Source organism: Phoenix dactylifera, unplaced genomic scaffold, assembly GCF_009389715.1.
Source record: "Phoenix dactylifera cultivar Barhee BC4 unplaced genomic scaffold, palm_55x_up_171113_PBpolish2nd_filt_p 000557F, whole genome shotgun sequence".
NCBI classification, from domain to species: Eukaryota; Viridiplantae; Streptophyta; class Magnoliopsida; order Arecales; family Arecaceae; genus Phoenix; species Phoenix dactylifera.
The window spans coordinates 256,667-269,370 of record NW_024067964.1 but is presented as its reverse complement, the minus strand read 5'-3'; the positions used below and the strand labels follow the sequence as shown (position 1 = coordinate 269,370).

The 12,704-nt window shown below is 45.2% G+C and overlaps 1 protein-coding gene across 3 annotated transcripts in view; it reads right to left on the bottom strand.

Annotated features, from left to right (window-relative positions):
* Positions 1-11,588, bottom strand: part of LOC103719683 — a 51,193-nt gene extending 39,605 nt beyond the window's left edge. The window contains exons 1-5 of one of the 3 annotated variants that reach the window (XM_008809042.4): positions 11,385-11,588; positions 10,151-10,271; positions 9,944-10,056; positions 8,934-8,963; positions 8,659-8,801 (exon numbers count right to left, since the gene is read on the bottom strand). In XM_008809042.4, the coding sequence (XP_008807264.1) occupies positions 8,659-8,801; positions 8,934-8,963; positions 9,944-10,056; positions 10,151-10,232 (368 nt within the window). In that variant the 5' untranslated portion in view covers positions 10,233-10,271; positions 11,385-11,588. Of the gene's footprint in view, positions 1-8,658; positions 8,802-8,933; positions 8,964-9,943; positions 10,057-10,150; positions 10,272-10,357; positions 10,452-11,384 lie in introns of those variants that run through there. The other 2 variants (XM_008809044.4, XM_039119470.1) reach the window with 2 other exon arrangements.
* Between the last annotated feature and the right edge of the window lie 1,116 nt (positions 11,589-12,704).

The window sequence follows — 12,704 nt, the reverse complement described above, 5'->3', positions numbered from 1 at the left end:
TCCAAAAAAAGTTCTGCTTCTTGAGGGCTGCAAAGAATGGAAGGCAGCGCTCGGCCGAGCGGGAGATAAATCTCCCGAGGGCTGCCACTCGGCCGTGAGCCGCTGTACCTCCTTGACCGTCCTGGGAGGCGTCATCCCTTGGAGGGCTCGGATCTTCTCTGGATTGGCCTCAATTCCTCGTTGTGTAATGATGAAGCCGAGAAATTTGCCGGAGGTGACCCCGAATGCACATTTAGCTGGGTTGAGCTTCATCTGGTACTTTCGGAGTGTGGAGAATGCTTCATTGAGGTCGGCTATGTGGTCTTGCGCCGCCTTGCTTTTCACCAGCATGTCATCCACGTAGACCTCCATGTTTCGGCCTATTTGGTCTTTGAAGATCCGGCTGACCAGCATTTGATAAGTTGCCCCGGCATTTTTTAGACCGAACGGCATCACTTTGTAGCAGTAGGTTCCCCCGTCGGTGATGAAAGCTGTCTTTTCCTCATCTTCTGGCGCCATGCGGATCTGGTTGTATCCGGAAAAGGCGTCCATGAATGCCATCAGCTCGTGACCCGAGGTGGAGTCCACGAGCTGGTCGATGCTGGGAAGTGGAAAGCTGTCCTTCGGGCAGGCTTTATTCAGGTCGGTGTAGTCCACGCACATACGCCACTTCCCGCTAGCTTTCTTGACGAGGACCACATTGGCGAGCCATTCCGGGTAGGATATCTCCCGGATGAAGCCGGCTTCAAGGAGCTTGCCGACCTCCTCGACTGCTGCTCGTTGTCGTTCAGGGGCGGCGCCTCGTTTTTTTTGTCGCACGGGCTTGCAGGTCGGCTTCACCTGAAGCCGGTGGACCATGACCTCCGGATCTATCCCCGGCATGTCTGCAGGCGACCATGCGAAGACATCCATATTGTCCCGTAGGAAGTTGACGAGGCGACTCCTCTCGTGTTCGCCAAGGCCAGAGCCGACCTGCACGGTTAGCTCGGGAAAGTTCTCTCGTAAGGGAACTTGAATTAACAACTCACCAGGCTCTACCCGCTCTTTCTGGGGGTTGACCCGCGCCTCCATAATTTCAGTCGAAGGCTGGTCAGTCGTTGGGGCAGGCACCTCGGCTGGTCGTCTTGCCTCGTGGGTCGCTAGGTAGCATCGCCTTGCCACTATTTGGTCCCCTCGAACTTCACCGACTCCCTGGCTGGTAGGGAATCGCATCAGCAGGTGGTGAGTTGAGACCACTGCTCGAAGGGCGTTGAGTCCTGGTCTTCCGAGGATGGCATTGTAAACCGAGGGCAGGCGTATTACAAGGAAGCTCATACCCACGGTACTTTCACGAGGGGGGAGCCCGGCTGTGACCAGAAGGTCGATCTCGCCCTCTACTGGGACTGAATCCCCAGTAAATCCAACTAACGGAGCATTCATCCTCCGCAGCTATTCTTTTGTCATCCCCATTTTACAATCTTCCATTATCAACCAGGATGCGTTTTACATCAAATTTATTTATGATCATGGAGATGACCACGGCATCATCATGGGGAGTTTCGACTCCCTCTAGATCATCATCTGAGAAGGAGATGGCTTCAGAGGTGCGCGGGCGCTTTGAGGAGGCTTCTTCCCCTGAGGCTTCCCCAGCCGAGGTCCCGCCTCGGATAGTGTTGATGACGCCGGCGATGGGCCTGTTGGCATTTGAACCTTCAGGCTGTGCTGCTCCTTCGGCTGGCTTCTTCCCTTCACGCCGGCCTTGCACAAACCGATCGAGCACCCCTCGGCGAATGAGTGCTTCGATCTCATTTCGGAGCTGATAACAATCCTCGGTATCATGGCCGTGATCCCGGTGGAAACGGCAATACTTCCGGACATCACGCCGGATTCTGGTGTCTGGCTTCGGAGGTGGGAGCCGGATGCAATCCCGACTCTCAATCTCCATGAGGATTTCAGCCCGAGGAGTATTGAGGGGAGTATACTTTTCATACCTCCCTTCAGGTGCACGGGCCTGCAGTGGGAACCTCGGGCGGGGCGGATTCTTAGCTCGTCGCGGAGACGGGCTTCTGGGCTGGCCGCGCTCCTCGCGACGTCTCTTCTTGGGGTTTTGCTCGGTCCCGCCCCGCCTAACCGCCACGGCCTCTTCTGCCTTGGCATACTTCCGCGCCCGAGCGAACATTTCAGTGAGGTCCGCAGGGAAATTCTTCTCGATCGAGAAGAGGAATCTGTAGGACCGGGCTCCAGTCTTTAGTGCGGACATCGCGATGGACTGGTCAAGCTCCCGGACCTCCCATGTTGCGGCGGTGAACCGGTCCAAGTACTCCTTGAAGGATTCTCCCTCCGTTTGTTTGATATCAAGGAGGGAGTCGGATGTCTGCCGCTGGGGCTGGCTGGCGGCAAAGTTGCCAGCAAATTGTCTGCCGAGCTGCTCAAAGGAAGAGACAGTACTCGGCTTCAGCCCGGTGAACCAAAGCCGGGCTGGTCCTCGGAGTGTCGCCGGGAAAGCTTTGCACATCATGGCCTCCGAGGCTCCTTGTAGGGCCATTAAGACCCGATAACTCTCCAGGTGGTCAAGGGGATCGGCCTTGCCGTTGTAGGGCTCCACCTGGGGCATCTTGAACCGTAGCGGAACCGGTTCATCTTCAATCTCCGGGGAGAAGGGCGACTTCGTAGTAAACTCAAAGTCGCCATCGCGCCCCGATTTCCTGCCATGGAGTGCCTGGATTTGGCGCTCCAGCTTCTCGACCTTCCTGTCAAGTTCATCGTTCTGGAGGATTGCTGCAGCGGTTCGCTCGGGTGCAGGTTGCCCTGGAACCGACTCAGCTTCTGAAGGTTGTGGCCAGCCTCCATGGCCTCTGACGGGGTGCTCTCTCCAGAGGGAGGCCTGGACTTGAGAGTCCTGACCTCGAAGGGGAAGTCCGCTTGCAGGAGGCTCCGGTTGGACTGGAGCCGGAGGAGGCGGTGCCGTTGGGATGCCCCTGGGTTGCAAGCTTTGGACAGCGGTAGCCAAGGCTTGCACTTGTTGCACCAGGGCATCAAACTGCTCCGGCCGAACTTGAGGGGTTGACTCGGCCGGAGGTGGTGAGTTCCGGACGGAATGCCCAGGACTGGGTGGAGGACGTCGAGAGGCGTTGGAAGCCCCTTTGCTTCTTAGCTTCATGGCAGCGAACTCGGACCCTTCCTCTAGCGCCAACTGTTGCTGGAAATTGGACCCGGGGGCTACCGCGAAGCCGGGGAAGGAGGAGCTTCGCTACAGGGACGGTGGTCGGCGGCGCGCCGACTGGTGACGTCCTCCTGGAGGGGTGTAAGTCCTGCAAAAAGCCGGTGGCCGGGCTCCCCGGCGCCGGCCCTCCGATGCTTAAGTCAGAGGGGGCAGATATGTGGAGAGAGCAAGGAAGAGAGTATATGGAGAAGACAGCAGGAATATTTGGATAAGATGAAGAAGATGAAGAGGGTGATATCCTCTATTGTGTCTGTGCTGTTTGCTTCTTTTTCACCCGGTCCAGGAGGGTTCTGTCCGGGCCCCTTCCTTTTCCCCCCAGGTTTCCTTTTATAGAAGGATTTTTGTTACCTGGGAGGTGACAGGAGGTTTGTCCTCTTTTGTAATAATTGGGCACGATTTGGCCCATTAATGGCGTAGTGGAGAACGGGACCGAATCGGACCGGAATCAGGGAGTTGTCACGGTCGATCGGACCTGTTGGAGTGGTTGAACCGCCGGCTGTGGTGGGCCTGGGGTCCGTGGATGATAAGTGCATTTATTACCGAATGAACCGGCGGTCAGGGAGAGCCATACGCTCTGATGGTTCAGTGATCCGGAGATCGTCTTGGGCCGTGCTCATTAAATGACTGGGGGCATCGGAGACTTAAGGGAGTCTCATGCATTAATGGCAGGTCGTGCCGAATACCTGCAGAGATCTTATGCCTTGATGGCTTGGAGATAGTGGCAGGCTATAGTAGAGTCGCGTGTATAGCCGCCGGACCTTTCGAGAAAGCTTGGCGGGGAGGAGTATTAGTTAAGGCATCGGCTCGGCAAGGGTGCCGAGCCGAGCTGGTCGCCCAGAGGGGCGCCCTGTGGCGGGGTTGCTTCGAGTACTCCTGGTCGGCGCCCTTTGGGCGAACACCTTCTAGCCGAGCGCCTCTATTTGGCGCTGTCTCTAGTCAGCGCTTTCTAGTTGAGCGCTTCTCTGGTCGGCGTCCGCTGGTCGGCTCTTCCTATCCGAGCATCTCTACTTGGTTATTTTGATTGGGCGCCTCTTGGCGCTCTCTCTGGTCGGCGCCCTTTAGTCGAGCGTCTTCCTGGTCGGCATTCTTTGGCCGAGCGCCTTTCCGGTCGGCGTTCTCTAGTCGAGCGCCTCCGTGGCGGTATGACTTGGGGTTTTTCCCCCAACAGTTACAAGTTCTGGGATGGGCAGAACAAGAAGGTCATCAGAAGCAAGGATGTGATATTCAATGAGCGAGTTCTCTATAAGGACAAGAATACTTCAGATCTTGAGAATGTAGGGGAGCAAAGCAAGGAAAAACAACAAGTTGAGTTGCAAGAGATTACAGAAGAAGACGTTGCCAAAAGAGCTCAGAGAAATCCTGAAAATTCAGAAACTGTTGCGGCACAACCTCAACCAAGTATACCGCAGCTGAGAAAATATACAAGAATCTCGAGACAACCGGATAGATATTCATCCTCTTTACATTATCTGCTATTGACAGATGGAGGTGAACCCGAGTGTTATGAAGAAGCTATGGAAAGTGAAGATTCGGTGAAGTGGGAGTTAGCCATGAAGGACGAGATGAAGTCCTTGGATAGAAATCAAACTTGAAAACTCAGTTCACTACCAGAAGGCAAGAAGGCTTTACAGAATAAGTGGGTCTATAAAGTTAAAGAGGAACATGATGGCAGCAAAAGGTACAAAGCAAGGTTGGTTGTGAAAGGCTTCCAACAGAAGGAAGGTATCGACTACACTGAGATTTTCTCTCCGGTAGTCAAATATTCAACAATTAGAGTGATTCTGAGTATTGTGGCAGCAGAAAATCTATATTTAGAGCAGTTGGATGTTACGACTGCATTTCTCCATGGAGAGATTGATGAAGACATCTACATGCAGCAACCTGTCGGCTTTGCAATCCCTAGCAAGGAGAACCTTGTATGTAAGCTAAAGAGAAGTTTGTATGGTTTAAAACAGGCCCCGAGGTTGTGGTACAAAAAGTTCGATGCATTCATGATTAACAATGGTTTTGCAAGATGTCAAGAAGATCATTGCTGTTATCTTAAGGTACTTGATGGTAGTTTTATCATCTTACTCTTGTATGTTGACGACATGTTGATAGCCGGACCGAACCTACAAGAGATTGAAAGATGGAAGAAAGAACTATCAAGGGAGTTTGCAATGAAAGACATGGGTGCAGCAAAACAGATGCTTGGGCTGAGGATTGAAAGGGATAGGGTGGCTGGAACACTGAAGCTTTCTCAAGCTAACTACATTGATAAGGTGTTGAATAGATTCAATATGACAGAAGCAGATCCTGTGAAGACACCTTTGACGAGCCACTTCAAACTTTCAAAAGAGCAATCACCCAAGGATGATGAGGAGCTGAAGAAGATGTCAAGGGTACCATATGCTTCAGCCGTAGGCAGCTTGATGTATGCTATGATATGCACGAGACCCGACATTGCACATGCAGTGGGAGCTGTGAGCAGATACATGGCCAATCCGGGTAGACAACATTGGGAGGCTATCAAGTGGATCCTAAGATATTTGAAAGGTACCAGAAATGTAGGCTTGTGTTATAGAAAAGGCAGTCAAACACTACAAGGTTTTGTGGATGCAGACCTAGGAGGTGATACTGACACTAGAAGAAGCACCGCAGGGTATGTTTATACCGTAGGCGGGACAGCAGTGAGCTGGTTCTCACAACTGCAAAAGATCGTTGCTCTTTCGACAACTGAGGCAGAATATGTTGCCATTACAGAAGCCAGCAAGGAGATGATTTGGCTGCAGAACCTTCTGAAAGAGCTGGGCAGAGAACAAAACTGTAGTGTACTATTCTGCGACAGTCAGAGTGCTATTCACTTAGCTAAGAACCCAATGTTTCATGCGAGAACGAAGCACATACAGCTGATATGTTGACTAAGACAGTCACTATAGAGAAATTGAGGTGATGCATGGCCTCAATTGGCCTCCAAAGATAGTTAGTTGAATGGAGGTGCCGCACAGAGAATACAGATCAAGATATGGAAGTTTGTTTATTTTTAAGATAGATGCACGACTGAATGTATCAGTCTCCAAAAGGGAGAGTTGTTGGGTTGTGGAGCCTGATCCATTCCCTTTTTTTTCTAGACCCCTATGTGCACTATGGTGGTGGAGGATCAAGGGACAAGCCGGAAAGAGTTCGAGAAGATTTAGAGTTGAATCAACAAAGAAAAAAATCTTCAACAAGGTCCGGAGTCGACTCTAGCAGACTTGGAGTCGACTCTGGCACGCAGGTAGACTTGGCACAGCTTTTTGGAGTCAACTCCAGCAGACTTGGAGTCGACTCCCCAGTGTTGGAGTCGACTCGAGAACTCCAGGAGTCGACTCCCACAGGCAGACAGAGAGGCATTTTCTGTGGACTGTTGCCGAGTCGACTCGCAGAATTGTGGGAGTCGACTCGAGCACGATTTTCACGCGAGGCTGAGTTATGAACCGGGTCCAAGCTAAGGTCTTTTGAGCCCTAATCAAAGTAAGAGATTGGGAGGTATATATAGACTTCTTGAGGGACACGAGAGGTATGTTGCAACCTAGAGAAACCCTAGAACTTATCAACGAGAGGTTCCAAAAGTAGATCCTTTGTGTGCATCAGGAAGACGACATGTTGCTCGTCTTGAGAGAGATTGTTTGCTGTGAGAAAGAGAGTTTGTTCTCTTCTCTTGAATCTCTGTAACTTTCTTTGATCATATAGTGAAATATTGATCTGTGCGGCTGTGGACGTAGGAGCAAAAGACTCCGAACCACATAAACTTGAGTATCTTGTGCGTTTGCTATTGTTTTTGTCGTGTTCCTTTTTCTCCTACTATCCTTTATATTCCGCAATCGTAGGGTTGATCCCTAACAATTTTGCCAGGCATGCTTCACCAAAGACCTAAAAGATGAACTGAAGCTAAATACCATGCAATGCAAAGTTGCAAACAATTGTAAAGTATATGAAATAAAAGTGATCCTTGTTTCTACAGGTTAAATTGATTCAACAGGATTACACGGCCAACAAGGTGACCAATATGAACCAACTTGACAAATTATGATGTTGACCATTTAAAGGTGATCGACTGATTGACTTGTTTAACAATGTTACTCGAGTTGTCAGCTTAATACAACAATCATTGTCACAGTTTAGGTCTAAGCAGAATATGATGAACTAGATCGTATGCCCACAGAAGTGAACAGATGCATAAAACAGTACAGTTGAGAAATTTTGTTTTCACGGCCTATGTTTAATTAACAAACCAAGAAGAATACAACTGCCAAAGAATTCAACAAAAGACAGTACAAATCATGATTTCATAACATATATCTCAGTTCAATAAATCTCAGCCGATATAATCCAATTTCTACTGATATATTGGCTGATACAAAATAGGAATATTAGGCAAGATTTTCTAATCAGACTTTACAATCATCAAAAAGATTTTTTATTTATTATCATTCAGATTAATATTTTAAATAGAAGTTAATCTCTCATTTACTATATTGGCCAAGATTTTGATATCAGGGTTCCTATAACGTGAGCCAGGATTTTGGAAGATCTAAGAAATATCTTGGTTCCTTGCTATTTAATTCCTCTTTCATTATAGATCGAGTCAAGCTGAGATCTTGGTTCATCTTGGTGTCGGCCATCCACCAAGATGGCCAAGGTCACTGATGCTAGAAACCTTGGTTTTATGGAAATATCCAACCAAACAGACGTTTGATGGTCCACAGCCATATCATCGAAGGGTAACTAGACTAATATCTAACAAAAGGACAAGTCTAACTCCACTTTAGTTTTATTGACTTAAAAGACATCCAACACTATTCAAAGTTTAGGTACAGAAACATAATTTACATTTTTAAGTGAGAGCACCAAAATGCAAAGCCAAAAGAGATAACGCCACAATTCAGGCTGATGCTATTTGCTACAAGGAACCAGACTATTTTTTTCAGATAAATTAAAACAGACACTGAAATTAGCTGCCAAAAAGATGCATTAATTCAGCTGTTCAAGATATAGGCCCAACAAAATAAGCTCCACAAGTGAAATAAGCCCGGGACCAGTAAACAGAAAAATCGCTAGAGAGAGACTATTGTCCCAAACTCAACATATACACTATGGTCGGACCCTCTCAGATGTTTATAATCATCAAATGTTGTATAGATAATAGATGCTCTGACAAAAAAGCAACAACAAGAACAAGCTGAAAATCAAAATATGAACTATGTCAAATCCTTGCTTGGCATGAAGGAACTGACAAACTCCGTAACCAAATAATCAACTCAATATCTATTAAACTTCAATACTTAAGAATTTAGATCCATACAATATAGGGAATTTTATTAAATTCCATAACAAGAGAAAATGTAACTAAGTGAAATTACACTATGAAGCATGGAACAATAACAAATGTATATTCATTCCGTTGGAGATAAGAGAAGGTTAAGTAATAAAAAGAATTGAATTGACTCACTACCTACCTAGAAGATAACTCAATTTTCTTTGTCCTAAAAAGATGCAATCCAACAATATGATCATCCTTAAGAGCACCATTTAAAGAGTCAGACTCGTCAACTTTGGTGGCGGCCAAAGCATCCCCATTTAACGGATTCAGAAACTCCACCTGTGGTTCAAAGAATAGACCAGATGTCGTATAAAGTAAAGCACAAACAAGAGAGAACACCCAAAATAGAAGGGAAGATATTAGAAAATAAGGAGCATTCACTCCATCTCATAGCTCCAAGGTGTAACGCACCAAACCATCCTTCCGTGCTATGGCCAAAAGCTGCGAAAAGAACAGCCATAAGTTAGTGTATATTGTGAACATAAATACATTTCAAATAGCAAAGAGACATCAAATGCATTCAAAGTTATACTCAATTCTTTAACTAGAAGATAAAACCATAGACAATTGATTCACCATAAATTTGAAAAAAAAAAAAGAAAATATTAAAGGAGAACAAAATAAAAGTCAACCAAATGGCAAACCCCATCACGATTTATAGTAGGCATTTGCATATAGCATGAAGATTTTACCCATAGATATATTTTACTTGGCGAGTTGCCTGTATCAAGCCTTTAGATCAGTAATCAACAGCCTTTGTGGCTTTAAACCCCTGTTGTAAGAAAAATGTCGTGCCATTTTGACCCCAACGCAACATACTCCAACATATAACAATCCTCTTTCTCCATAAAACCCTAAATTAACACTGTCCTTTGGTCGTAAAATGCTAAATAAAGGCTATACGAACTCTCCCTAACTCTTGCAAAAGATAAACCCAACCCAAGAGCTCGTCTTTCATTTATGTTGATTTCTGCTGAAACTATGATAATTACAAGTTCTTTGACTGCATGCTTCCTTTTAATCCTAATTTTTTCATAACCAAAACAACTTAAGTGAAATTTCAATATCGCAATGATAAAGATGATTCAAGTAGTAAAGGCTTTTAGACTCACATTACAATCTTGGACTTTGATCCACATAAACTATTTATCCTAATGGCAGAGTTATATGACTAGATCTTCATCAATTGTGTTCAAGTAAATCAAAGACTTGATGGAGAGGCACAGACAGGTTGCTATCCAGTCCTACTTGTTTCCCTTTTAGAAAAATGGAAATAAAATAGCAATAATTCTTTAGGAAAAAATATCAAAGATTACACATGATCATCATTGTGAGAAACTACGAGCTACCCAGTTCACAAGATCAGGGTCTAAAACATCATTACAAAATAAGACAAGCTACCAAATGATCTACAGACGAACCGGGTCAATGTTGCGGTCAGCATAGGAAGCTGCAAGCACACCCCGTGAAGCATCTGGTGGACCCCATGTTTCGACCACCTTTGGAGTTCCGACTTTTCCGCGAGCTTCAAGTACTGCAAGCCATAGTGCATAGTGAGCAAAATCAAGCAACAAAACAGCATGGCCCAAGAGCCATGGACAACAATTCAACTCAGCTACAAATACCACCTTTGACGAGGCCAAGAACATCAGTCGTAAGGACTCTCAGAGGAGGGCATCCAGGGCACTCCAGTGTACTAGTTCGTGGCATCTTATTATACTCCTTTAGCTACTCTAAACTCAAGGAAACCTACCAAAAGAATGAAAACTAGTTCTTATTAACTAAAAACTCCAAAGTAAAGCTTAAGAATTATATGGTTATGGGCATGAACAAACCAAAGAATCTAGGACAAATGTACGAATCCCACCATTTGAGCTAGAGCAACATTCATTCTTTAATTGCTACCAGATCAAACATGAGACTAGCATCCTAAAAAAAAAAAAGGAATGCAAACTATCATTCCTTTGAAATCCGAATTTCAGGCAACAAAAAAGGGGTTTTCATCAATCTGAACGATGAAAAAAAGGAACTAAAATCAAAAGACATTTTTTTCTTTTTTAATGAAATAAGTGGATTAAAAAATCAAAGAGAATAGACCAGTGGATTAACCAAAATTGAACCGCCACATATTAATGACGCAATAAATATTTAATTATTAATTAAGTACATATCCATATTAGAGAAATAATATAAATATTTTAAATAACTAAAAATACAAAATATATAAGCACTTTCTAACAACTTTTAGCATATTTATTATCACAATCACAAAAAAATGCATATTTATGAGCACATGGTATCAAAGCTAATGAAGAATTATCAATTATCAATTATCAAAGCAATTCTAGAATAGTTGTGAGTAATTAATCATCAAAGCAATATTTTTATGTAGCCATCAGCCAATATATTTGTAACTACAAACACTAGATCTTATATATAGATATTACGTACGGGAGTCTTTGAAGCTACTTTCAGGTGTTTGTGTTGTTTTCTTTGTTCGCATTTCTCTGGGAGATTGTTATGCCAGTAACCAATTGATAGTGCAAAACAAGACATTAAGGGAAAGATTGATGGATAAACAAAGAACTGTGATCATTTTTTTTTTTTCTTTCTCTTTCCTTTAGAAAGAACAACGAAACATGTCAAGTAGAAGTTTCTGTTTTCTCACAGACAAAACTCCAAACAAGAATTCGATTAGCATGACACAAGCAAGGGCCTTGGAATCAGCATGTGCTAATTCTATTCCAGCCTCGCGCCTTCATGTTGCTAATAAAGAACTCATTAATGCAGTTTTCCCGGTGCCAAATCCCAAATAGAAAAAAAAAAAAAAAGGAGGGCAGAGCAGGAGAGATGGGCGGTTACCTCTTTGGAGAGCAAAAGGAGAGAGGGAGAGAGCGAGCGGGGTACCTCGGCCGTCCACCACCAGCCTCTCGCCGGCCGTCCGCCGCCCAACGTCCGCTGTCTTCGCGTAGGAAGAGGCGGAAAACGGCGAGGGGGAAGAAGCCTCACGGTTTTGCTCGGTTACTTGCCCTAAGCCCTCATTTGAGCCCGTTTAAATCGGTACCAAACGTCCGGTCCAAAGGCCCAATGGAAGAAGGCCCAGACCCCTTAACTAACGCCTCCTTCCACCCCACACACACTTCATAAGCTAGACCGCTGACCCGAGAACTAGTTAATTAACCCTTTAACACCTCCTTCCGCCCCGCACTCACATTTCATATCCCCTAAACTCTCTCGACCAGCCCAGCTGCTAGTCACCTCGCCGTGGCGAGGCTCGGCTAATTGCTTCAATGATTTTTTACAACCCTTACAATCACTAGGGATCTACTTATCGGACGGATATTACGGCTAAAAAAGATTAGGATGAGCTAAACCTTTGGCAGGGGATCATTTAATCGGTTACAATATGAATGCAGCCTTTTATGTGGCTCATCACTTCGGAGATTTTATATAAAAAAACCATATATTTGTTTCTTCTCCTTTTGTCAACTCATATTTTTTGTTAGGCTACATCCACACCTGTATTGCTGTTGTACCCAAAGAAAAAAAACCCTCACCTCCTATGATCTATATCTACCTCCATTTCATGCCTTACTCTCCTCTATGACGACCCTCAACCGTCCCATGCTAGCAACCCAAGCCCTAATTTACCTTGGCCTTTGTTGCAACTTTCTCGACCAATGATCCCTATATATACTCTTTTATTTAAAAAATAAAATTGAATAAAATTTTAAATTTTTAACAAGGAATGGTGGCTGCAGGAACTGAGTTTTGGGGTAGGTTTCGTGAGGCAAATCGTGGGTTTACTAGTTGGTCCTTGAGATTGATGGGTAACAAGGACAAGGAATTCATAGGAGACGGGTTTCTAATTTCTTTCCGTGCTCGGGGTTGGTTTGGATGAATCGTTTAAGTCATAAGGGAGAGAGACATGGGAGAGGGGGTTGGAGATTCCAAAGAACATGGGAAAGGCTCCAGGAAGGTTGGAGCTGGGGGTTTTGGTGTTTTGAAAAATTAGATGACGCAAGGTCATAAAATTTACCTTAAATATCACGTAATTAAGATTAGTCATAATCATAAATGTAATTCACATCAACTTTTGTCATTTAAGATAAAAAAATTTAATAGATTTTTGGGAAACCTCTTGCAATTACATCGAAAGTTAACTTAAATAGAAAGTGTTGC